Source organism: Salvelinus sp. IW2-2015, linkage group LG37, assembly GCF_002910315.2.
Source record: "Salvelinus sp. IW2-2015 linkage group LG37, ASM291031v2, whole genome shotgun sequence".
NCBI classification, from domain to species: Eukaryota; Metazoa; Chordata; class Actinopteri; order Salmoniformes; family Salmonidae; genus Salvelinus; species Salvelinus sp. IW2-2015.
Window position 1 is genome coordinate 11,652,113 of NC_036876.1, and position 27,991 is coordinate 11,680,103.

At 44.6% G+C, this 27,991-nt stretch overlaps 1 protein-coding gene across 1 annotated transcript; it reads left to right on the plus strand.

Annotated features, from left to right (window-relative positions):
• Positions 1–13,291: 13,291 nt before the first annotated feature.
• Positions 13,292–27,002, plus strand: LOC111960314 (cellular tumor antigen p53). Its single transcript, XM_023982277.2, has 11 exons — positions 13,292–13,612; positions 14,830–14,992; positions 15,195–15,261; positions 15,517–15,732; positions 18,249–18,435; positions 21,399–21,511; positions 21,649–21,758; positions 21,972–22,102; positions 22,192–22,289; positions 25,390–25,493; positions 25,640–27,002. The coding sequence occupies exons 2-11, from the start codon at positions 14,913–14,915 to the stop codon at positions 25,725–25,727; spliced, it is 1,194 nt and encodes a 397-aa protein (XP_023838045.1). The 5' UTR covers positions 13,292–13,612; positions 14,830–14,912; the 3' UTR covers positions 25,728–27,002.
• Positions 27,003–27,991: the final 989 nt, after the last annotated feature.

A 27,991-nucleotide genomic window follows, 5' to 3' on the forward strand; every position in this document is an offset into this window, starting at 1 on the left:
GCGACGGTCCCCAGTCCGGAGCTTCCGTCGACGGTCCCAGTCCGGGAGCTTCCGGCGGACGGTCCCCAGTCCAGAGCTTCCGGCGACGGCCCACAGTCGGAACCTACCCTGGCGGACGGTCCACAGTCCGGAACCTCCTGCGGCGGTCCACAGTCCGGAAAAACCTTCCTACGACGGTTTCACAGTCCGGACCTTCCTGGCGACGGTCCACGTCCGGAAAAACTCCTGCGACGCGTCCACATCGGAACCTCTGCGACGGTCCACAGTCCGGAACCTCCTGCGAACGGTCAACGGTCCGAACCTTCCGCGAGGGTCAACGGTCCGGAGGCTTAACCAGGCAAGCGTCCAGGTTCCAGCTCCATGGCCGGAAGCCCTTCTTCTGCCGCCGGTGCCCAGGCCAGGCACGGCGTCCAGTCAGCTCCAGGGCAGGAGGCCTTCCTCTGCGCCGGTGCCAGTCCAGGCACGAGCGTCCACAGCTCCATGGCGGAGCCTCCTTTGAGCGGTGCCCAGTCCACATGGCGTTCAGTCCTGCTCCATTGGCGGGAAGGCCTTCTTCTGCACCGGTGCCCAGTCAGGTACGGGCTCCAACCCAGCTCCATGGCCGGAGCCTTCTTCCTGGGGCCAGTGCCAGTCCAGGCACAGCGTTCAGGCCCGGCGCCATGCCGGATCCGGGGTCTGGGCGGGGGTTACGACCTGCACGAGCCGCCACCGACACTAATCACCCCCCCTACCTCCCATTTGTGGGTCAGGTTTTGCGGCCGAAAGTGCCGCTGTCCACGCCCTGACATAGAGAGCCCTTGCGTTCTCTGTGGTGTAGTTAGGTCAGGGCGTGACTCATGAGGTGTTCTCATAGGTTATATGTTTCTATGTTGATGCTTTGGTATGGTTTCCCAATTAGAATGGCAGCTGATGTTTCGTTGTCTCTAAACTGGGGAATCCTTACTTAAGGGTTCCCTTTCTTTACCCTGCTTTGTGGGTATTGTTTGAGTTAAGTGCGTGTTTGTAGCACCCACTGATGTCCACGGTTCGTTGTTTGTTTCTTGTTTTTTGAATGCAGTTTCCACACGGTTCCGTGACCATATCACAATACATATAGAGGTTTGAGCTACGTTTGAACAGACTTATTTCTTTAGAGCTACCTACATGAACTCCATCATATAAGCTTCGTGTCTTCACTATGTATGTCTACAATGTAGAAAATAGTATAATAAAGAAAAACCCTTGAATGATTAGTGTGTCCAAACTTTTGACTGGTACTGTATATAGTTACTGTAATATAGACCATTTTTTTAGATTGAATAGGAAAATGCTGATGGAACTCAATAAACTTGTCTTTTTTATTCAGTACATGGGAAACATATAACCGCAAAAGGTATTTTTATGTGCACTTTGTCATCACACAGACCAGGCCTTTAATCTGAACGTCAATTTGATGGAAACATCCTGGTGAGAAAATGCGCATATTGGTTTTAATGCAGATTTTAGAATTATTTCGCATGGAAAATCTGGTCCATCCAATTTTGGATGGAAACCTGGCTAGTGACACTGTTTCCCTCCTTCCTGCATTCAGTCAGTATAATTTCCGCACGATCCTCAAAGACAGTACCAGTATGTTTTTTGAAACTTTGCGCTGTCATGATGTAAAATGATATCCACTCTATGATTTTATCCTGGTACATTTCCGCGTATCTTTCATACAAAAAAAACACACCTCGAATGGGGCGTACCGAATCTGCATTTGGAGGCCTTCTGTGAACTCTGCGTTGGCGCATCTTCCCTTCCTTCCAGTCTGGTTTTCTGGAAATACCCCGAAACGCAGCGCTTTCACTGGAAAAACATATGCTTTCTAGCCTCTGCTTCGAGTAGTCTGCTGTCTATGAATATCTGTTGCATGATCAGAGACCGAGGCGCAAGTAAAAATTCAGTCACCGGGAGGCGAGGATAACCAATTACATTATTTAAGAAGCGTAGTGGAAATATTTATTCTGTGATAAAAGTTTGCACGTCGTCAATCGCCTCTGGAGTTTCCCGACGAGCCAGCCAAGGCTGGCCACTGTTGATGCTAGCTACAGCCCCCTGTATCACACGCTCGCTTCTTTATGCATCTCTCCTCTTGGTGGTTTCCCATTCTTCTCTGCAGATCCTCTCAACTCTGTCGGGTTGTATGGGGAATGTCGCTGCACAGCTATTTTCAGGTCTCTCCTGAGACTGTCTCTTATACACATCTAGATGTGTATAAGAGGTGTGTGTGTGTGTGTGTGTGTGTGTGTGTGTGTATTAGCAAAGGGGGGCTGCCAAAGTGCTAGTTCATAATCACGGTACAGTAATGTGAGTGACAGAAAACAGGTGTTGCATTATAGCCTCTCATGCATTTAACAAGTCTCAAGACTTAGAAAGCAATGGTGTCTAAATAGAAGACTCTGGTTGTAGCTAGTTAGACTTGCGTAGGCAACTACCTTCAGACCTGTAGACGTTAGAGAAGGCATTGAGCAAACACACCTTTTCCTCTATTGTGCCATAAAGGCCTAGACCCCTTTGCAGAGACATGGTAGGTTATAGCTGACAATTGGGGAGAAAATACTAGAGAAAATACTAGTGTGAAGACCAACCTGAATCGCTAAATCAGTTACAGCAATGGAATATTTGGTAGCACTTTATAATAACTCCATTATATGTTCTACTAAGCTAAAATATGGAATTGTTTTAAGATCATCAAAACTCAGCAAAAAAATAAACGTCCTCTCACTGTGTTTCTTTTCAGCAAACTTAACATGTGTAAATATTTGTATGAACATAACAAGATTCAACAACATGTAACGATTCTCGTGGGCTGAAGGAAGAGTGGACAAAGGTGCAGCGTTTAAAGTGTTCATAATTTAATCCAAAAACCAAATTGAACAAAAACAACAAACAGGAGAACGAAAGCGAAACAGTTCTGTCTGGTGCAGACACAAAAACAGAAAACAACTACCCACAAAACACAGGTGGGAAGAGGCTACCTAAGTATGGTTCTCAATCAGAGACAACGATAGACAGCTGCCTCTGATTGAGAACCATACTTAGGTATCCTTTTCCCACCTGTGTTTTGTGGGTAGTTGTTTTCTGTGACAGTACCTCCCCCCAAAGGTGCGGACTCCGGCCGCAAAACCTAAACCTATAGGGGAGGGTTTGGGTGGGCATCTATCCACGGTGGCGGCTCTGGTGCGGGACGTGGACCCCGCTCCACCTTAAGCTTGGCCCACTTATGTGGCGGCTCTGGAGCGGGGACCCTCGCCGCCGACCCCGGACTGGGGACCCTCGCAGCGGGCACAGAACTCACCAGGCTGGGGAGACATGCAGGAGGCCTTGTCCTTGGCCGAGGCACCGGATGCACTGGGCCGTGGAGGCGCACTGGAGGTCTCGAGCAACGAGCCTGCACAACCTGTCCTGGCTGGATACCCCCTGTAGCCCGGCAAGTGTGGAGAGTTGGAACAGGGCGCACTGGGCTGTGCTGGCGAACCGGGGACACCGTGCGTAGGGCTGGTGCCGTATAACCCGGGCCGAGGAGACGCACTGGAGGCCAGATGCGCTGAGCCGGCATCATCCCTCCTGGCTCGATGCCCACTCTAGCCCGGCCGAGTCAAGGAGCTGCGATGTAGCGCACCGGGCTATGCCTGCGCACTGGGGACACCTTGCGCTTCACCGCATAACACGGTGCCTGCCCGGTCACTCTCTCGCCACGGTAAGCACGGGGAGTTGGCTCAGGTCTCCTACCTGACTCCGCCAATCTCCCCGTGTACCCCCTCCCAAAAAATGTCTGGGGCTGCCTCTCATGCACGTTACATCGAGCCAATTCCTCGTAGTGTCGCCGCTCCGCTCTAGCTGCCTCCAGCTCCTCTTTCCGACGGCGATACTCTCCCGGCTGTGCCCAGGGTCCCTTGCCGTCCAATATTTCCTCCCATGTCCAGGAGTCCATCCTTCCACACTGCTTGGTCCTTTGGTGGTGGGAAGTTCTGTAACGAACGTCGTCGGGAGAAGGAGAAGAGGACCAAGGTGCAGCGTGGTAAGTGTCCATATTACTTTTAATAAATACGAAACACTTGAACAAAAACCAACAAAACGACAAACGAACAGTTCTGCAAGGTATACACACAAAACAGAAAACAACTACCCACAAATACAGCTGGGAACAGGCTACCTAAGTATGGTTCTCGATCAGAGACAACGATAGACAGCTGCCTCTGATTGGGAACCATACCAGGCCAAACACATAGAAATACAAAACATAGAACAACATAGAACACCAGACATAGAATGCCCACCCAAACTCACGCCCTGACCAACCAAAATAGAGACATAAAAAGGATCTCTAAGGTCAGGGCGTGACACCTACTGTATGATAGCTAGCTAACGTTAGCCTGTCTAGCTGGAACTTCTGAAGAAGGAAAATGTTTTATTTCTACAATTTCCTAAAAGATAACCAAACAAAAACATATTTATGAGAGGTGTTTGTGCTGTCATGTGAATTAGTAGCACAATTTCTAACTTATTTGCACTTACACTTGTATGTTGACTTAACCTCTCCTTTAAGTGTTTGGACCGCATCCAATGAGACCACACATACTAGGCGCACTTGAACTCTCACGCCCAGCTCGGAGAGGTAGGCTACTGATTTCAGAAGGAACAAAACTCCACTACACCCAACGAAGATCAATGGGGAATCAGTCAATAGAGTGACAACAAATAAGTACCTGGGAATAGAAATAGACAAACAATGACTGTGCCTTTGCAAAGATAAAGAAATTGCAACAGAGAATGTTTTTTTAGGCAAACTGAACCATTTTAATGTCGACCGCCATAGCTTACAAATGGGGGTCTGCTGTACTGTTGTCACTCTGGCCTTGGCCTAACACGCCTGAAACCAATAATGAATGTTTCACTAAGATCCTAAATCTGAGTGGGGTGTGTTGTGTTGGGGCGCTACAGTGTCGTAGACCCCTAGGGGCAGTACGGGTTGACCGAGCTATATTGGGTGCAAGTAAAAAGAGCTCTACAGTACTATTAGGCCTATGATATGAATTATATGGAGGGTGTACTGTTCCTTTTTGTTGTACATTTACCCCTTTTTCTCCACAATTTCGTGATATCCAATTGGTAGTTAGTCTTGTCCCATCGCTGCAACTCCCCTACTGACACGGGAAGGTCGAGAGTCATGTGTCCTCCGAAACACGACACTGCCAAGCCGCATTGCTTCTTGACACACTGCTCTCTTAGCCCAGAAACAAGCCACACCAATATGTTGGAGGAAACACCATCCAGCTGGCGACCTAGGTCAGCTTGCAGGCACCCGGCCCACCAGAGGGAGTTGCTAGAGCGCAATGGGACAAGAAAATCCCAGCTGGCCAAACCCTCCCCTAACCTGGACAAATTGTGCATCCCTTCTCGGGTCTCCTGGTCACGGGCGGCTGTCACACATCCTGGGATCAAACCCAATTTTTCTGTGTGTTAATGTTAAGGTGTGTGTTTGCATTCAACTTTTTGTTTTCCAAACGTTTCCCTTGAGACATAAAATAAAAAGATGGGACGGAATTTGTGTTGTGGAGGGAGTTGAGTTATTGACTAGACTGGTGGGGACCAGGCGTGTTGGCGGCTCGGGTTGGCTGGGCGGTCTGGCTGAAATTTAATATAGAGGATGTCTTAAAGACAATCAAAAGTCTTTGTACTTTATTTGTAAGAGTTGTTAATTTGTTAGGCTATTGGTTAAAGGTGCAACACAATATTGATTATTGAATTATCATGGACCTATTTCAGTCTTATCAATCACTTAAACTTATTTAATCATTTCTTTCCTAGCATGACTGTGGGCATTTTTGCTTACTTTTTGTTGTTCTAAATAAAGATGGCTAGAAGGGCCATATTAGATTGTGTATAAATGCAGGAAATGTGCTTTGGAGGGCCCCCAGACCCCCTGCCAAGTTATGTCCCCTCTGCAAATAGCACTGCTTGGGGATTTTAAAATTCAATCGATCAATAATATAAAACTCTTAATATAGTAATTTTTTTGGAGTACTTTGTTGAAGCAACTTTGGCAGCGATTACAGCCTCGATTCTTCTTGGGTATGACACTACAAGCTTGGCACACCTGTATTTGGGGAGTTTCTCCCATTCTTCTCTGCAGATCCTCTCAACTCTGTCAGGTTGGATGGGGAGCGTTGCTTCAGCAGAGGTGCAGAGGTGTGGACTCGAGTCACATGACTTGGACTTGAGTCACAAATATGATGACTTGCAACTCGACTTTGACTTTAACATCAGTGACTTGACTTGGACTTGAGCCTTATGACTCGACCTGACTTGATACCCTCCCCAAGCCCAAATATAAAAAATGATGCTATTAAAACAAGTGTGCAGCGCATCAACTCTTCGTTTAACGGATTACAGTTTGAATCGGACAGCAGCCAATCAAAATGTGCATGACAGTGCAAAGGAACGTCGGCGGGTGAATTGAGATGGAGCCCTTGGAAAGATGATACACCAAATTATTATTTTCGGATATAAAGACGACGCTGTATCAACAAAAAAACGGATTGCAACTTGCAAAACATGCGGGAAGAAAATTACAGATGGAGGCGCAACAATTTCCAACTTTATTCGACATTTGAAGCTGCACAAAGAACGGTAAGTCGTGGCTAATAAAGCCGACAGCTATCCATCACACGAGGTTGTGTGTTTATGAGTGAGAGTTTATTTTTGCTGGCTTGTGATGTCTGGAGCCTGTATTGTTATGCGCGCTCCTCACTGCTTGCCTAGATTAGATTTGCAGATTGACTCGCCACCACGCAGTTTGGAGCTGGAAAAGATCAAGTGAGCACATTTGTGGCAGAGTGCCTCCTAGAATGGTTGTGTACTCTTCCTAACCTGCTGATTACGGCGAGTGCTTGCTTGGGGTCTTTCTCATGGCTACCCATGTATTTCCATGGAAATATAACGTTTATTTGGAAAGTAATAAATATATAGATATTTTTTAAAGCATTCATGATTTGCGTAAATGTAATATACTAACTATTACTCTTGTTAAAAATATGAAATGCTATTACATTTGGTTGGTGAAGAGCACATTATGACTTGAAACTCAAAGTTTAGGACTTGACACTTGACGGTCTTGACTTGAGTCTTGACTCGGACTTGCCTGTCTTGACTTGGGAATTGACTTGGGACTTGAGTGCTAAGACTTGAGACTTACTTGTGACTTGTAAAACAATGACTTGGTCCCACCTCTGCTTCACGGCTATTTTCAGGTCTCTCCAGAGTTGTTAGATTGGGTTCAAGTCCGGGCTCAGGCTTGTCCACTCAAGGACATTCAGAGACTTGTTCCGAAGCCACTCCTGCGTTGTCTTAGATGTGTGCTTAGGGTCGCTGTCCTGTTGGAAGGTGACCCTTTACCCCAGTCTGAGGTCCTGAGCGTTCTGGAGCAGGTTTTCATCAAGGATCGCTTTGTTCTTTGCTCCATTCATCTTTTCATTGATTCTGACTAGTCTCCCAGTCCCTGCTGCTGAAAAACATCCCCACAGTATGATGCTGCCACCACCATGGCTCATTGTAGGGATGGTGCCAGGTTTCCTCCAAACGTTACGCTTGGCATTCAGGCCAAAGAGTTCAGTCTTGGTTTTATCAGACCAGTGAATCTTGTTTCTCATAGTGTGAGAGTCTTTAGGTGCCTTTTGGCAAACTCCAAGCAGGCTGTCATGTGCCTTTTACTGCGGAGTGGCTTCTGTCTGGCCAATCTACCATAAAGGCCCAATTAGTGGAGTGCTGCAGAGATGGTTGTCCTTCTGGAAGGTTCTCCCATCTCCACAGAGGAACAGAGTGACCATTGGGTTCTTGGTCACCTCCCTGACCAAGGACCTTTTCCACAGATTGCTCAGTTTGGCCGTGCGGCCAACTCTAGAAAGAGTCTTGGTGACAAACTTCTTCCATTTAAGAATGATGGAGGCCACTGTGTTCTTGGGGACCTTCAATGCTGCAGAAATGTTTTGGTACCCTTCCCCAGATCTGTGCCTCGACACAATCATGTCTCGGAGAGCTACAGACAATTCCTTCGACCTCATGGCTTGGTTTTTGATCTGACATGCACTGTCAACTGTGGGACCTTATATAGACAGGTGTGTGCCTTTCCAAATCATGTCCAATCAATTGAATTTACCACAGGTGGCCTCCAATCAAGTTGTAGAAACATCTCAAGGATGATCAATGGAAACAGGATGCACCTGAGTGTAACAGATGTGAAATGGCTATCTAGTTAGCGGGTACGCGCTACTAGCGTTTCAATCAGTTACGTCACTTGCTCTGAAACCTAGAAGTAGTGTTGCCCCTTGCTCTGCAGGGGCCGCGGCTTTTGTGRAGCGATGGGTAACGATGCTTCGTGGGTGACTGTTGTTGATGTGTGCAGAGGGTCCCTGGTTCGCGCCCGTGTCGGGGCGAGGGGACGGTACTAAAGTTAAACTGTTACATGAGCTCAATTTCGAGTCTCATAGCAACAGGTATGAATACTTATGTAAATACATTTCTGGTTTTGGTTTTTAATAAATGTGCAAAACTTTTGAAAAACCTGTTTTCACTTTGTAATTATGGAGTATTGTGTGTAGATTGATGAGGAAAATCTCCCGGGTAGCGCAGTGGTCTAGGGCACTGCATCGCAGTGCTAGCTGCGCCACCAGAGTCTCTGGGTTCGCGCCCAGGCTGGGCTGGGTTCGCGCCCAGGCTCTGTCGCAGCCGGCCGCAACCGGGAGATCCGTGGGGCGACGCACAATTGGCATAGCGTCGTCCGGGTTAGGGAGGGTTTGGCCGGTAGGGATATCCTTGTCTCAGTATGTAAAATAAAAAATTAAATAATTTTTTAAAATAAAATGTATGCACTCTACTGTAAGTCGCTCTGGATAAGAGCGTCTGCTCTTGGCCGGTAGGGATATCCTTGTCTCAGTATGTAAAAAATGTAATAAAATGTATGCACTAAATGACTAAAATGTAAATGTAATGTAAATGAAAATGTTTTATTTCCTCCATTGTAGAATAAGGCTGTAACGTAACAAAATGTGGAAAAAGTCAAGGGGTCTGAATACTTTCCGAAGGCACTGTATATGGCAAAAGTGGATGGTGTTCAGAGATGGAAGGGTTGAGTAGAGCTGAAGGATGGGACTAAAAACAAACAAAGATAACTATTCTAACATATACTCTGTCCGTAAAATGTATATAGGCTTCTACTTCCAGCTTATACTATGTGCTGTCCATTAGTTTACTCCAATTAGGGGAGGGATGGTAGGATTAGGGGAAAATAATAAAGGAAAGTATATTTTAAAATATGTAAATTTACAACAAAAAAATATCAGGGGGGTGGTTAGAAATGACGCAGACAATTACACTGATGAAAGCCACAATCTATTCCCTTAAAAAAATATATATATACAGTACCAGTACCAAAAGTTTGGACACACCTACTCATTCAAGGGTTTTTCTTTATTTTTACTATTTTCATTGTAGAATAATAGTGAAGACATCAACACTATGAAATAACATGTGTAATCATGTAGTAACCAAAGAAGTGTTGAACAAATTAAAATATATTTTTTAATATATTTTTTTAGATTCTTTAAAGTAGTTACCCTTTGCCTTGATGACAGCTTTGCACACTCTTGGCATTCTCTCAACCAGCTTCACCTGGAATGCTTTTCCAACAGTCTTGAAGGAGTTCCCACATGTGCTGAGCACTTGTTGGCTGCTTTTCCTTCACTCTGCGGTCCAACTCATCCCAAACCATCCCAATTGGGTTGAGGTCGGGTGATTGTGGAAGCCAGGTCATCTGATGCAGCACTCCATCACTCTACTTCTTGGTCAAATAGCCCTACACAGCCTGGAGGTGTGTTCGGTCATTGTCCTGTTGAAAAACAAATGATAGTCCCATTAAGCGCAAACCAGATGGGATGGTGTATCGCTGCAGAATGCTGTGGTAGGCTTGCTGGTTAAGTGTGCCTTGAATTCTAAATATATCACCAACAGTGTCACCAGCAAAGCACCCCCACACCACGCAGTCTCCTCTGAACAGTTGATGTTGAGATGTGTATGTTAGTTGATCTCTGTAAAGCATTTATTTGGGCTGCAATTTCTGAGGATGGTAACTCCAATGAATTTATCCTCTGCAGCAGAGGTAACTCTGAGTCTTCCTTTCCTGTGGCGGTCCTCAAGAGAGCCAGTTTCATCATAGCGCTTGATACTTTTTGCGACTGCACATGAAGAAACTTTGAAAGTTCTTGATATTTACCGGATTGACTGACCGTCATGTCTTAAAGTAATGATGGACTGTTGTTTCTCTTTGCTTATTTGAGCGGTTCTTGCCATGGTATGGACTTGGTCTTTTACCAAATAGGGCTACCTTCTGTATACCACCCCTACCTTGCCACAACACAACTGATTGGCTCAAACGCATTAAGAAGGAAAGAAATTCCACAAATTAACTTTTAACAAGGCACACCTGTTCATTGAAATGCATTCCAGGTGACTACCTCATGAAGCTGGTTGAGAGAATGCCAAGAGTGTGCAAAGCTGTCATCATGTCATGTGTTTCTATGTTGGTGCTCTTGGTATGGTTCCCAATTAGAGGCAGCTGATGTTCGTTGTCTCTAATTGGGGATCATACTTAAGGGTTCCCTTTTCCTACCTGCTTTGTGAGATATTGTTTTGAGTTAGTGCATGTAGCACCACTGATGTCACGGTTCATTGTTTGTTTCTTGTTTCTTGTTTCGCTTTATTAAAAGATGTGGAACTTTAATCACGCTGCGCCTTAGTCATTTCTCCACACGTCTGTGACAGAATATCCCACCAACCAAGGACCAAGCAGCGTGCTACGATGGGAAAAATAAGTTGGACCTGGGAAGAAATCATGGAAGGACAGGAGACCCTTCCTTGGCAGGAGTCGCAGAGGACGCAAGAAGGACGGCGACGACGCCGGGGACCGTGGCCACAGAAATACCAAGAATTTTTTTTTTGGGGGGGGGGGGGCACATGGAGCTGACAACTGAGCAGAGGGAAGAGCCAGAGACAACCTGGGAGGAGATAGAGAGGTGGTCGGTCGACTCAAGGAGAGTACCAGAGCCCCCCTGGGATTCGATGGAACAGTGTGAGGAGGGATACTGGAGAATGGAGTTGGCTAAGAGTATGCGGCAACGCAGGCGTTTGGAGGAGCGTGTCATCAGTCCGGTGAAATCTGGGCCGGCTCCACGCATCTGGCCTCCAGTGCACCTCCCCAGTACGGTACGTCTGTGTCTCCTCCACGCACTCGCCCTGAAGAGCGTGTCACCAGTCCGGCGCAACCTGTGCCGGTCCGACGCATCAGGCCTCCAGTGCGCCTCCCCAGTCCGGTACGTCCTGTGTCTCTTCCTCGCACTCACCCTGACGTGCGTGTCCACAGTCCGGTACGTCCTGTGCCTGTTCCTCGCACTCGCCCTGAAGAGCGTGTCACCAGTCCGGTGCAACCTGTGCCGATCGCACGCATCAGGCCTCCAGTGCGCCTCCCCAGTCCGTTACATCCCGTGCCTGCTCCCCGCACTCGTCCTGAAGTGCGTGTCACCAGTCCGGTGCCCCCTGTACAGGCTCCACGCACTAGGCCTCCAGTGCGCATTCACAGTCCGGAGCTTCCGGCGACGGTCCCCAGTCCGGAGCTCCCGGCGACGGTCCCCAGTCCGGAGCTCCCGGCGACGGTCCCCAGTCCGGAGCTTCCGGCGACGGTCCCCAGTCCAGAGCTTCCGGCGACGGTCCACAGTCCGGAACCTCCGGCGACGGTCCACAGTCCGGAACCTCCTGCGGCGGTCCACAGTCCGGAACCTCCTACGACGGTTCACAGTCCGGAACCTCCTGCGACGGTCCACAGTCCGGAAACTCCTGCGACGGTCCACAGTCCGGAACCTCCTGCGACGGTCCACAGTCCGGAACCTCCTGCGACGGTCCACAGTCCGGAAACTCCTGCGACGGTCCACAGTCCGGAACCTCCTGCGACGGTCCACAGTCCGGAACCTCCTGCGACGGTCAACGGTCCGGAACCTCCAGCGAGGGTCAACGGTCCGGAGCTTCCAGGCAAGGCGTCCAGTCCAGCTCCATGGCCGGAGCCTTCTTCTGCGCCGGTGCCCAGGCCAGGCACGGCGTCCAGTCCAGCTCCAGGGCAGGAGCCTTCCTCTGCGCCGGTGGCCAGTCCAGGCACGGCGTCCAACCCAGCTCCATGGCCGGAGCCCTCCTTTGAGCCGGTGCCCAGTCCAGGCATGGCGTTCAGTCCTGCTCCATGGCGGGAGCCTTCTTCTGCACCGGTGCCCAGTCCAGGTACGGCTCCAACCCAGCTCCATGGCCGGAGCCTTCTTCTGTGCCAGTTTCCAGTCCAGGCACAGCGTTCAGCCCGGCGCCATGGCCGGATCCGGGGTCTGGGCGGGGGTTACGACCTGCACCGGAGCCGCCACCGACACTAATCACCCCCCCCTACCCTCCCCATTTGGGGTCAGGTTTTGCGGCCGAAGTCCGCTGTCACGCCCTGACCATAGAGAGCCCTTGGTTCTCTGTGGTGTAGTAGGTCAGGGCGTGACTAGGGGGTGTTCTAGGTTATATGTTTCTATGTTGATGCTCTTGGTATGGTTCCCAATTAGAGGCAGCTGATGTTCGTTGTCTCTAACTGGGGATCATACTTAAGGGTTCCCTTTTCTTACCTGCTTTGTGGGATATTGTTTTGAGTTAGTGCGTGTAGCACCACTGATGTCACGGTTCGTTGTTTGTTTCTTGTTTTGAAGTTTCCACACGTCCGTGACACATCAATACAAAGGGTGGCTACTTTAACACTTTTTTTGGTTACTACATGACTCCATATATAAGCTTCGATGTCTTCACTATTATTCTACAATGTAGAAAATAGTATAATAAAGAAAAACCCTTGAATGATTAGGTGTGTCCAAACTTTTGACTGGTACTGTATATAGATTACTGTATATAGACCATTTTTTAGATTGAATAGAAAATGCGATGGAAACTCAATAAACTTGTCTTTTTTATTCAGTACATGGGAAACATAATAACCGCAAAAGGTATTTTTATGTGCACTTTGTCATCACACACAGCCTTTAATCTGAGTCAATTTGATGGAAACATCCTGGTGAGAAAATGCGCATATTGGTTTTAATGCAGATTTTAGAATATTCGCATGAAAATCTGTCCAATTGGATGGAAACCTGGCTAGTGACACTGTTTCCCTCCTTCCTGCATTCAGTCAGTATAATTTCCGCACGATCCTCAAAGACAGTACAGTATGGTTTAGAAACTTTGCGCTGTCATGATGTAAATATATCCAGTTATGATTTTATCTGGAACATTTCGCGCTATTTCATACAAAAAAAACACACCTCGATGGGCGTACCTCTGATTGGAGGCCTGTGAACTCTGCGTGGCCCTCCCTTCCTCCAGTCTGGTTTTCTGGAAATCCCCGAAACGCACGCTTTTCACTGGAAAACATATTGCTTTCTAGCTGCTACAGAGTTGCTGTTTCTTTGACATCTTTGCATTGACAGAGAACCGAGGTGCGGCAAGAAAATATTCATCACCGGGAGGCGAGGTATACAATTACATTATTTAAGACAGCGTAGGATAATATTTTTTTGTGAATAAAAGTTTGCACGTCGTCAATCGCCTCGGATTCCGACGAAGCCAGCCAAGCTCACTGTTGAGCTAGCTAGGTAACGTTAAATTTAGCAAGTTGGTGGCTAAAGTTTGCATCTTGTATTGGTGTATAAATATGTAACTACTACATGTTGTAGGTAGTTATGACATGGGATTTAGATGTTCACGAGTCGCTTACTTTTTCGACTGTTTTGAGTGGCTACTCTAACGCTAACGTTTAACTTACCTAACTAAAGTTAGCTAATTTAGGGCAACATGCTAGACCGGCACTTGACTTGTACAATATTTTATTTAACTTGTTAGTCCCTCGTAAAATATTTAAGACGACTAGGTAGCAGGCTGTTGATTCACTTATGCAACTTTTAATTCAGAATTGAATGTAATTCGTTCAGCAACCAACTTGCTATCTAGGTGATGCAATGTTACAATATAAGGTTAGCTAGCTAACGTTAGCTATACAACGTCAAATTTGTTTTTGAAACCCCAACTAGTCAACATTTTGTAAAGCCAGCACTATTCGAGGATGGTAGGGTTAGCTTGTTAAATATGCCAAAATGTCGATTAACTTTGAGTTAGATTTTAGAGTAATTATTTATTGATGAAACATAGGGTAGTTATCTAGGCACTTGATAAACAAAGATTAGCCTAATACCGTGACACCATTTCTCACCTAGCTAACTACTAGCCTACACAACTCTTAATGAAATACTGTATCTTATATAATTGCCAACCTTGTCAAAGTCATTACCAGAGCAGTCTGACCCAATTCTTGTCTATGTGAACCAGACCCTCCCGCTGCATTCTATGTTCTGATTTCCTCTCCACATCTTCTGGGCTGCATTCCAGCTGCACATGTCTGCTTTCCTTTCAAAGCCACTGGTCCCCCTTTCACCACACTTTCCCCATGGTCCCCCTTTCACCACACTTTCCCCATGGTCCCCCTTTCACGCACACTTTCCGCCCAATGGTCCCCCTTTCACCACACTTTCCCCATGGTCCCCCTTTCACCACACTTTCCCACTGGTCCCCCTTTCACCACACTTTCCCCCTGGTCCCCCTTTTGTCATCCCATTGACTAATTGTTTTGAAGACACATAGCTACAACAATTAGTATTATTTGGTTTAATCACGTGGGTGTTCTCCCTCTCCTAGATCGGATCGCCTTTCTTCATCTCCTGCCTAGAGTCCCTGTGTCCAGTCCTCTCCTCCCATCGGTCCAGCGAGCAGTCGAGAGAATGAACGGATACAGGATGGAAGAGCAGGAGTTGAGCTTCCCCATGAGCCAGGGGTCCTTCCAGCAGCTTTGGGAGACCAAGTAAGTTTTGAACAACCTTTAGAACCCACAGACATATGTCATTATGTTTAGGACTACCAATGTAGCTACTTCTAGACTTAAGACTGGACAGAGATGGTTGCGTGTGAGTGGAAGCCCAGAGACTTCATATAATGTATTACAGTACCTCTTCTACTTTTAGCTAATACTTACTTGTACTGTGATTTGTATCTCCTTTCTTTAGCATGATTACTCAGGGGTCCAATATTCCACCGCTTGGGACTGGAAACTGGTCTGACCTGGATGTCTCGGTAAGTTTGTCTACATCCTGATGTAAAGGAAATATTTTTATGATACCACACCTTTTAGAATGGACTAGATGGTTTCTCCCCCTTAGTAGTGCAGTGATTGTTTGGCTTTGACTAGATCTTTTTGGTTGTGCTTTTGTCAGACAATTTGATATCCATACATGGTTAGCCTGGACACTCATCTTTTTAAGTATTCAGACAGAAATCCAAAAGGCAACTGCTAACTTCATAAATGGCATGCGTATACATCCCTTACAGCTCGCTCCCGTACTTCCCGAGGCCACCTTCCAAGAGGACTTTGACGAGGGGCTGTTTGAGCTGCCTGAGCCTCTGGCCGTGGAGCCCTCGATGTCGCCCCTGGACATCGTGCCTCCCCCCGCCGCCACCGTCCCCTCCACCATCGACTACCCGGGGGAGCACGGCTTCCAGCTGCGCTTCCACAAGTCTGGCACCGCCAAGTCTGTCACCTCCACCGTGAGTGTCATGCATATGGCTTACTGCACATGCCTAAATACACAGGCGTTAAAAGCACTAATATTGTATGCTACAAGTAGGCTACTTGTAAGCCGTAAGCAAGGTCTTGAGCTGTCAAGTGACTTCTAGTAGGCCTTACTGAGGTATTGGAGCCACATTTCACTTCCCCCCCAAGTCATGCTTTTTTAGAATTACTTTTCTTTTTGTTTTGTTTTCTATGTTGCTGTTGATCTCCTGTAACCCACCTAAAGCATAAGAGAATGTGTTTTCAATGTAATTTTCATTTGACCCTCAAGATGAACAGGACCTGTTCAGAGTCTTAACCCTTTACACTAGTACCCATATATCGATGGAAAATTCTGGCACTAATAAACACCTAAAATGGAGTGCTGTGGCTGTACAGTAACGGCGCTGTATGGGTTTTGACTGACAGACGTTCTGAACTTGAGCACCGCATGCGACAAGACGTTGCCCCCATCCCTCCCACTAATTGGTCAACTTTAGCACATTTTTTTTGGTTCTGAGGGAAATTTTGTATATTAAGAGGACTCGATGTGTTTTGAAAGCTGAGACGTTGAGGATTATTATAAATGACCCTTTGATGTCATACAAGCAAGTAAAACACCTGCGAGTCCAAATGTGCACTTCACATTTACGTGTCATAAAACTCAGATCATATACAGTGTCAACATTTATGATCACCGTTTGATATAGTTACAAGATGACATGGCGTCATACCCTGGGTTGTTCAGAAGTTTGTCTATTTTGAATTAAATTCACAGCGGAACACGCTGAAATTACGATCTGTTTCTACGAATGTCCTTGTGAAAGCTTAACATATTTTAACTTTTCTTCTGTAGGAAACGTTTCAATGTAGGCAAATCCATTTAGAGCAGTTCCCTCGAGTGTAAAGGATTAAACAGCACTGCAATAGGAATGAGACACAACCTACCCTTAGAAGCCCAGGCTCACTGTACATTCACTGATATATATTCTCCTTCAATTTGATGAACATAACTTTTAGAATTACTATTAAATGTTTTATGCTGCCTTTTCGCCTGGATGAAGAAATATTTTATGAATGGCTTTAATCACAACGATAATTAATATTAAGATTGTGTAAAACCTGTTTAAATTAATGGTCTCCAATCAATTACAGTAAATTGTGGTTACCATACCTCAGACGGAGACAAGTTATTCCATTCATTCTGATTCTCCGTGGTTGCATTCAAGTGGAATCCAGTTTCGTGACAATTTGCTAAAACTCAAGGTTTTGTTTAAAGTATTTGGATTAAAACAGCCAATAGCACAATGGTTTCCATGGCGACTCACATGCCAGCGTGCTATGATAGGTCTATTAGTCTTGTGGTTAGGCTGCTCTGCCTTCAAATGAACGCCCCCTGCAACTCATTCATTGGAACCATCGACTTAGATATCACATCATTGTTGGCCGGGGTAGGCCGTCGTTGTAAATAAGAATTTGTTCTTAACTGACTTGCCTAGTTAAATAAAAATAGATTTTTATTAATTTGATCTGTCCCATTATTGCGCCTGTGAGAGCACGGACAGTGCCATTGAGGCCATCTTCATTTTTAAAGTAGTACATTTTCTTCTACTTCTATTTGGCAAACTAACTGAAAGACTGCACACTGCCACCTAGAGTGTGTTGTTAGGACGGGTATAAAGCCAAGGTTGGCGGTTTACTGCCACCTGACGTTATGGAATGTTTCCTCACAAGTATAAATAATTCAGTGGCTATCACTCCTGGTGACCTGGATGGAATTATATGATCCTTCCTTAACCCATAGGACAGGGGTCAACTAGATTCAGCTGCGGGCTAATATATATATATATATATTTTTTTTTCTTCTCCCTCTTCAGCAGATGGTCGGTGGGCTGTAACATTGTTAAATTAATTTGTAGGCTGAAAATTGACTGCAAGAAGCGCAAACTAGATATTTGACTAAAACATAATTATTTCAAACCTTGCTTACATTTGTATACGATCACGTGTCTCTTATGCATGGGAATATAGTTTTTTGGCTCAAAGCTTGGGGGTCAAATAAAACCATTTGACCCGCGGCCTGCCAGTTGGGGAAACCTGCCATAGGAAGTCCCACCCAGTTGTCTGTTGAAATGCTGAAAATCTCAATGGTACTGCCCATGCTAAAATGGGCTTTTGGCACTCGAGTCCTCTCTCTATGATTGCAATAAAGTATGGGTCTGACATGACCGGGCATGTTACAAACAAGGGTTAAAATGCATCTTTTTCGTTAAGGTATTTATGATTTATTTAGAATATAATTGTAAAGCAATATATTGTTCCTATTAATTCCTATGGGTGTTTTTCCACACTTGTATTTGTATGAACTTTGATAGTGACTACCTGTGAGAAGTAATTAAGCAAGTGTCAATTTTCTTTCTTCGTAAATTCAATTCACATCTTTTATTCTTTCACAAAGTGAAATTCCTCTGGGACAAAATACTGATTGCTCAATGTTTCCCTCCCTCCCCAGTATTCTGTGCAGCTGATCAAGCTGTACTGCCAGCGGGCTAAGACCTGCCCGGTGGAGGTGCTGACGACCAAGGAGCCCCCGCCAGGAGCCATCCTCCGTGCCACCGCCATCTACAAGAAGTCAGAGCACGTGTCCGAAGTGGTCAGCCGCTGCCCCCACCACCAGAGCACGTCTGACGGCTATGAAGGTGTGTGTTTTAGTTTTGAGATAAAAATTCTAAAGTGAGTTAGATAGTAAGTCATTTGCCCATGTTGAGAGTTAAGCAGACTGATACAATTTCTCACTAGGTTCATTAGGTTGTAATGAATGAACATGCAGTATTCAGCTGGAGTCTGGTAGAGTCACCTGATTTGTCTTACTGTATGATGAACCTTATTTTGCCCAAACCGATTGTGAACCCAAATGTGTAACTGATTCTAGTTTGAGATCAATACATTGAAAGATGTACAATGGGCTAAAATATAGACTAATTAGTGTGCTTATCTCAGCAAGAACACTAGTGTTATTCCCCATACTTTTATAATTTCACTTCTTACCAATTTTTCTGGTGTAATTAGGCTATTTGAAATCTGATATGTCAACTTGTCTTTGATTATAAAAAAATTGAGGGCTATGCAATTATGGACCGTGTTGAATATAGGCTAAATCATAAAATGAGAATGGGCTCTCTTGAAATGCCCCTTGCCTCAAATATTCTGTTTTGTCATTTTAGTATTGTGCAGAAATGGTAGGCATGTATTAACAGATATTGCCTTTTTAGAGTAAGATGGCAAGGTTTTGCAAATCAGTCTCAACCACCTGAAGATGGGTGTTCATTTTGATTTGTCTTGAATGTGGGATAATTTGTACAAATCAAATGTCATATGAGCATATTTAAACTCCCAGTATTTGGGAAACGTAGATCAGGGGTGGCCAACCATCTTGGTGAGCTACCTCTAGGTCCTATTTTAAAGGGATAGTTCACCCAAACGGATTACATATTTACGTTATGGACGCACGGTATATCAATGAACATATCGGAATCGGCCGATATAGCTAAAAATGTCAACCTTGGTATCGGCCGGTCTAGTTTAACGTCAATATGCAAAACTGATGTCAAAGCTGACGTGCATACCTATATAACGAAGGTACATTACGTAATTACGCCACCTAAAATTTTGCGCTGTACGTGCAACATAGCATTCCTAAACTAGCCCACAATGTCTGCTGTGTGGATCGAGCAATCAAGTCAAGCAGTCATTTGAAAGGGTAACAAAATTTCAGCGAGACAACTCAAATGCGAAATCCATTAATGCCAAGATAATGGAATTCATTGCCCTTGACAATCAACCATTCTCTGTCGTGGGTGATGTTGGCTTTCGCCGACTGGTCGAGCACCGGTTAACACTACCAAGTGAGCTATTTTTCACGTTGCCCTACTGGAGTTACACAGTAGTCACTGCTATTAGCTTCACGACATGCATACTATGGAATGCCGTTTGGGTCTTTGCGTGTCAAAAAAGGTACAGTAGCACTGTCAAAGCTGTACAAAACACTGGCCACGAATGATGCAAACACCGGCCACGAATGATGTGTTTACAATACCGTGTTGGTAATAAAGCATCATTTGTTCGACCGCAACTTCTGGGGTAGCTATCTTTTCGCTTGGTACCTAGCTAGCACCAACACAACCAGCCTGAAACAATGACGAGTAAAAACTGCAGTCATTTTCATTATACTTAGCAATGATTTAGGAATCCTTGTAAGTATTAGCTAGGTAGCCACTTGTTGTTCGCCTATTGAAATTGAACTTCAGTTCATGAAAATAAATAGCTAGCAAGCTACTTAACCCTGTTGCCCAAAGCTAATGTTATAAGCAGCCAGCTATTTTCATCTGGCTATTGAGGCTAGACCGGACGGAGTTATGTGTTGTGACGCTAGCCACAATAAGGATTAGGCACAATAGTGGAATTTGCGGTTAGCCTTCAAAATAAAAGTATGTCATTGACAGTGATGTAAATGAATACAAATAGTAGAATTATGCCATACTTGTAATTTGAAGGTTAACCGCAAAGTCCACTATTGTGGCTAATCCTTATTGTGGCTAGCTTCACATAGATGGGTCCGACCACCATTAATCAAATAAGAACTGTCTTATAAATTAGGGTTATTTTAGATGACACCTAGCTATATAGTTAGCTAGCTAACTATAGCTACTGAAACAGATTGTCGTTTTGCTATGTTTTTGGGAAAGAACATTGTTTGCATCCATGAGCTAGCAAGCTTATTTTTTTATGACCAACATTGTAGGTGCGTGAGACAACTTCACCAGCATCATAGCATACGTATCGATGAATCGTTGTGACATGAAATACGAGTGATAGTGTAATAACTATGTAAAAAATGTATCAACGCCTTAAATTATTGTGACGTGCAGTCATGTTCAGGTCCTGATTGGTCAACAAGGTTATTTGACACGTTAAATAGTATATTTCTTTCACTTACTTGCTGTTTCGTTGTTAATTTGTTCAGTCGTTTCATTCTCAACCAGGATTTCTATGAACAACGAAACAGCACAGCAAGTAAGTGAAATAAATAGGTTTTGATTATGTTTTACTGGTAATGGGGACATGCATAAATGCCAACAAAATTACTTTTTTGATGTGTGTGTGTGTGCAACCTTAACTAGTCAAGTCAGTTAAGAACAAATGCTTATTTACAATGACGGCCTACCCCAGGCCAAACCCGGACGACGCTGGGCCAATTGTGTGCCGCACTATGGGACTCCCAATCACGGCCGGGTGTGATACAGCCTGGATTTGAACCAGGGACTGTAGTGACGCTTCTTGCACTGAGATGCAGTGCCTTAGACCGCTGCGTCCGTGTGTGTGTTAACTATTTAACTGCACTAGAATGCTTAAAAGGCCTCTAAAATGTTATATATCGGTTATTGGTATCGTTTTTTTTGGGCAAGGAAAATATTGGGTATCGGTCCCCTAAGACACGCTGGCGCCAATGATATTCACAATAGGAAATCTCATTGCAAGCTGTCTCCTGAAGTTGGCAGCCCTGCAAGGCATAACTTCCCCCTCGTGTAAAAGATGGTCCCAGGAAGTTCTGAGAGGACTCTTTACCCCCCTCACTTCCTGTTTACTTCCTGTTTCCTGTCAGGTGTGACCCACCGCAGTCACCTGATCAGGGTGGAGGGGAGCCAGCGGGCTCAGTACCTGGAGGATGGCAACACCAAGCGTCAGAGCGTGCTGCTGCCTTATGAGCCTCCTCAGGTATACCCCCGCTTCCTCTGGTCTCCTGTATTAGTTTTAATATAAAAGATGAATCGTCAGTTTGCTTGACACTTTCATCAGTCTATAATTAATTGCACTTAAACATACATGTATATTTTCATCTTCACTTTGTATAGCTGGGCTCTGAGGCAACTACTGTTCTCCTGAACTTCATGTGCAACTCCAGTTGCATGGGTGGTATGAACCGACGGCCCATCCTCACCATCCTGACGCTGGAGACCCAGGAGTAAGTCTCTCTCCTTACCCCTTCTCACTGTGTTTGTTCATACTGGAAAATCTTTGTCTGAGTCTCGTCCTTATTTGTGTGCGTATACATCTCAAGCGCTCCCTTTTCTGTGGGAGTAAAAGTCTGAATTCGCTTTACATCTGTGATAATGTGTTTGGGTCCCCTAGTTTGTTCCCCCTAACTCTCACTTCTCTACCCCTCTCCTCGCTCTAGTGGTCAGGTTTTGGGTCGTCGTTGTTTTGAGGTCCGAGTCTGTGCCTGCCCCGGCCGGGACCGCAAGACCGAGGAAGAGAACGCTAACAAAGCTCTGAACGGGACCAAGAACACCAACGGCACCAAGAGAAGTAAGACTGGGGCCATGTTCCAACAATATTAACTGGCCTCCTTTCCTTGTCTCCTATGTCACTGTTGACCTTGTCTCCTTTCCCCTCAGAGTCCCAACAGGCCCTGCCGCCTCCGGGAACCAGTAAGAAGATCAAGAGCGGCTCCAGCACTGAGGATGAAGACAAGGACAATGTATTCTTGTTGCAGGTAGGGGGGACCTCACACACGCAGGCCAACACACTTTTGGGTAGGAGAATTTGTATATCTCTATTTTTCATGGTTGTGATAAGGTGTGACGTGACTACCATTAATGTGATGACTGCTATTCATTGAATAATTACCTTCTACGTTGAATTATTACTCAATTAAATTAATCATGTAACAATTGATTAATTACTAATTTGGGCCCCCAGGGGAGAGGTTTATTTGATGAGTTACTGTTTCCCGAAATAACTCAAGAATATATTGATATCATACCAGTCATTAATCAATCACTTCCTCATATCAGTCTCATTCTGAACTCTAGCCTAAGTGATGAATCAGTGACACACACATTGGCTTAATTATTTATTAACTAACTAAATAATCACACAGAATTACATAAACACACGCAGTATAGCTTATATTGATTACTAACGTAATGCAATGAAAAGTCCCTAGTGGACTAACCCGACATGACGGCTTCTTACGCATCGGAAAGGGGGTGGGGAAAGAGAGCGGGAGAGACAGAGTGGACTTAATTATACATACATGTGGAAGCTATGCTCATGGGAATATGAATACTTTGCACATGAACGACCGCTCATTCAAAAAGAATTGCAATGTATACATCTACACGTGGAGGTCTTTGTCGTCTCTGTTGAACTCGATCCGTCTATGGGAAGTGGTTCGATGTAAGTCTCTGGTTGTGTAAGTCTCTGGTTGTCCACCAGAGGTCACAATGTCCTTAGTTGTAGGCATCTTTGTCTGGGAGTGTTCGTTAGGATAGATACCTCAGAGGTACCTATGATGGTGAGGAATTTGTCCTTCCCTCTCGTCTTGGTTAGTTGTCCTAGACTACATTACATGCAGAGCTGCAGGCGGTGCATATCTTAGTCTAATCTTTACCTTCGTCACTCGTCGAGAGTTTCAGAGGGTCTTACTATTTTCTGGTCTTGTAGTTTTAACCATTTCCAGTAGAGGTCGACTGATTAATCGGAATGGCCGATTAATTAGGGCCGATTTCAAGTTTTCATAACAATCGGAAATCGGTATTTTTGGACACCGATTTGGCCTATTTATTTATTCGATTTTTTTAGACCTTTATTTAATCTTTATTTAACTAGGCAAGTCAGTTAAGAAAACATTCTTATTTTCAATGACGGCCTAGGAACGGTGGGTTAACTGCCTCGTTCAGGGGCAGAACGACAGATTTTTACCTTGTCAGCTCGGGGGATTCAATCTCGCAACCTTAGTTAACTAATAATAATAATAATCACTAGTTAACTACACATGGTTGATGATATTACTAGTTTATCTAGCGTGTCCTGCGTTGCATATAATCGATGCGGTGCGTATCGTTGCTCCAATGTGTACCTAACCATAAACATCTATGCCTTTCTTAAAATCAATACACAGAAGTATATATTTTTAAAACTGCATATTTTGCTAAAAGAAATCCAGGTTAGCAATACGTAATTATGACATAACATTGAAGGTTGTGCAATGTAACAGGAATATTTAGACTTATGGATGCCACCCATTAGATAAAATACGGAACGGTTCCGTATTTCACTGAAAGAATAAACGTCTTGTTTTCGAGATGATAGTTTCCGGATTCGGTCATATTAATGACCTAAGGCTCATATTTCTGTGTGTTATCATGTTATAACTAAGTCTATGATTTGATAGAGCAGTCTGACTGAGCGATGGTAGGCAGCAGCAGGCTCGTACGCATTCATTCAAACAGCACTTTCGTGCGTTTGCCAGCAGCTGTTTATGACTTCAAGCCTATCAACTCCCAGGATTAGGCTGGTGTAACCGATGTGAAATGGCTAGCTAGTTAGCGGGGTGCGCGCTAATAGCGTTTCAAACGTCACTCGCTCTGAGACTTGGAGTGGTTGTTCCCCTTGCTCTGCATGGGTAACGCTGCTTCGAGGGTGGCTGTTGTCGTTGTGTTCCTGGTTCGAGCCCAGGTAGGAGCAAGGAGAGGGACGGAAGCTATACTGTTACACTGGCAATACTAAAGTGCCTATAAGAACACCCAATAGTCAAAGGTTAATGAAATACAAATGGTATGGAGAGAAATAGTCCTATAATTCCTATAATCACTACAACCTAAAACTTCTTACCTGGGAATATTGAAGACTCATGTTAAAAGGAACCACCAGCTTTCATATGTTCTGAGCAAGGAACTTAAACGTTCGCTTTCTTACAGGCACATATTGCACTTTTACTTTCTTCAACAATTTGTTTTTGCATTATTTAAACCAAATTTAACATGTTTCATTATTTATTTGAGGCTAAATTGATTTTATTGATGTATTATATTAAGTTCAAATAAGTGTTCATTCAGTATTGTTGTAATTGTCATTATTACAATAAAAAATTAAAAATTGGCCGATTTAATCGGTATCGGCTTTTTTTGGTCCTCCAATAATCGGTATCAGCGTTGAAAAATCATAATCAGTCGACCTCTAATTTCCAGCCGTGTAGCCACCACTCCACGCTGTCTGGTCTAATATGTTAATTCTTCAGCGAGTCCTTTTTAAGGACACTGGTCTGAAAGGTGGTTCCATCTTGTTGACACAATGACTGTGCTCGCGTGGTTACTGACTTGGCCAAGGTTTATATGAAAAGCCATTATCTCATTTAGAAGGCTAAAATCACATTTCTGATTTCAAAAGTATTCTTATACTTAAAATAAATTATACAACATTTAGATGCAAACCTGATCACTAGGTGTACACTTACAGAATTATAGTTCTTGTTATAGTCTTACTAATTATTTTAATGACATCACAAAATATACATTAATTTTCCATATTACATCTGTCATAATTCCCAACATTTGGAGATTGAAATATATTGTCCCAATGTTCATTGCCAAAACATCAAACAATGTCTCTCTGTTGTAGCAAAGGGATTTTTAACTTCTCCATACTGCAGTGCAAGAGAAAGTTTACGACCGGTCGTTACGTCATAAAACCCGGCCAACTCCCCCTCTGGGAGAGAGGGGGTTTGGGCTATCTGTCATCCTGTAATCCTCACCAAGGAGAGAGTCATGACAGGTGCCCATTTAAAAATTCCCTCACTCTCTTTCTCTCAGGTTCGTGGAAGACAGCGCTATGAGTGGCTCAAGAAGATCAACGACAGTCTGGAGCTGATGGACCGCATTCCTCCCGCTGAGCAGGAGAAATACAAGAAGAAAGGGTAAGCTACCAACAGCAGACATTTTGATGACGGGAACTTCTCACTAAAATGTCCCACTTGTGTATTAATCCCTCATTTCCTCCATCTATCCTCTCAATTCTAAAACTGTCTCACCTTCGATGTTTGTCCTGTGTTTTCTTTCTCAGTTTCGCAAAGAGCCGCAAGCAAGAAGCGTTGGCTCCAAAGAGCGGAAAACGGATGCTTACAAAGGAGGAGAGGAGCGACTCGGACTAAGGCCAGGACACCTCAGCCCTTCCCTACTGTCTATTCCAGACCAACATTAAATTGTGACTCCAAAGTAAATGCTCAATACCAAACCCTAGGCAATACATGTAGTCACTTCTTACAAGTCTGAAAGGATAGGTATTAGCAAGATGGTAATAGCTCCACCTAGGCAGCCATACTCAACAGGCTGACCGCGGTCCGAAACCCGGACCAGAACGTTGTCAATACGGACTTCGGGTCCCGCCCCAAAAATTATAATATCCCTTGGTATCATATGAACACACAAGGCATGGCAAAATGTGTAGAATTGTGGGAAATGAGCTTTAACACTACAAAAAATGTCTCTGCCAACAAGAGGGGTGTGAATAGTTTGGGGTTACATGGGTTGCAAGGCGAGGTTCGTTACTATACTGATAAATGACAATATCCATCCGGACCTTTACCATCTAGGAAATTTGTGTTACCAGACCTTCTCATAGTACTTGAGTACAATTGTAGAATTTTAACCATATTTCAGATGCCAGTCACTTACGGTACAATACAAAGTGCCTAAGTGTAGGACCTAGGGTTTGGATTGGGTAAATAGGCTGACCACCACCATGCCAGTCACTTTCGGTACAATACAAAGTGCCTAAGTGTAGGCCCCCCCCACTGCCTTAACCATCTGGTGTGACTTCCTCCTCACCTGCCCCAAAAGAGCACTTTAGCTTGTGCTTTTATGATTTGGACCAATTAAAACTAGTCATATCTTGACCTGCCAAGAAACTATGCTTTGTTACCAGTTAATTGGCCAGTTAGTATTGTTAGTATTTTTGATACCTGCTAAACATAACCACTGCCTTCATTCCTCCCCCTGAACCCTTGAGCTGGTTCCCTGTTAATCATGGTCCTATTGGGGCATTGGTCTTTCTTTTTCCCCCATTTTTGTACTGCTGATCTAGAAACTATTTTTGTAAGTTCTTTTAGGAACTGTTAAACGATTTTGTCTTCTCAGAATGTTTTTTTCTTCGTTTTTAATAAATGTTTTTTTTTTATACTAATTACAGCGTTTTGTCCAATGTCTTCTCTCTCCTATGCAGAGTTCTGATACTGTGCTTATGATATACTTGATTAAGCACATTTTATATTGGTTTACTTTATGGTTTTCTGATGGAAACTCTTTTTGCTGTTGTCATTTGGTGCTGAGACATGATGCTCTATTTTGTTTAGGGAAAAAGGAAACATTTCAGGGATCTTAAAAAAATTCAAATAAAAGCAATTTCCCAAATAGTACTGTAATCCTCAGTCTTTTGTGTTGAGTTTTTTTTTTTTTTTTTTTAACAAGGTAACATGGGTGAGTGACGAGAGACCCATTTACATCTCGGAACCAGAACCAAATCTTGCTTGTCCTGGCTAGCTACTCTATTAGTTAAGGCTCTGTAACAAGACTATTTTTATACCATCATATGGACCCGAACTGTGCTGGGCCCAAATATATTATTTTTCACATTGCTTCCATCATGGTTCCAGCAACTATGGTGGATATGTAACCAGGCCAGCACAGTACTGCTCGGCATGGCTTGATCACGAAGGCAAATTTCAAGCATCATTTGTACTGTCGTAAACTAGTTTTGCATTTCAGATGTACTTGACCCTTGTCCATTCCTTGTATCTAGTGCTGTGTGTACACATCAGCCAAGCATACATTGTCCATGCTTTGCATGTCTGGAGGAATAATGCAAAACCAAGTATCTGTCTTGCATCCATGAAACTAATACGTCTTTGTACTTCCATTTTATTTGCTTATTGGAGCCATTCTTAAATGGGAGGGATATACACTGTGGCAAGACCCCCCTCCTGCCTCCAGAACCGCCTGAATTTTTCAGGTCATGACATTTTTGCTCAATTGGTATCAAGGGACCTAACATGTCCAAGGAACACATTCCCCACACTAGTACACCACTGCCACCAGCCTGTACCATTGACACCAGGCAGGATGGGGCCATGGACTCATGCTTACTCCAAATCATGACTACCATCAGCATGATGCAACAGGAACCGAGATTTGTCAGACCAGGCAACGTTTTTCCACTCCTCAATTGTCCAGTGTTGGTGATCGCGTGCCCACTGGAGCCGTTTCTTGGTTTTAGCTCACGAGTGGGACCCGGTGTGGTCGTCAACTGCAATAGCCCATTCGTGACAAGGACTGACGACTTGTGTGTTCTGAGGTGCTGTTCTGCACACCCGTGTTGAACTGCGCAGTTATTTTCCTGTTTGTGGCCCGCCTGTTAGCT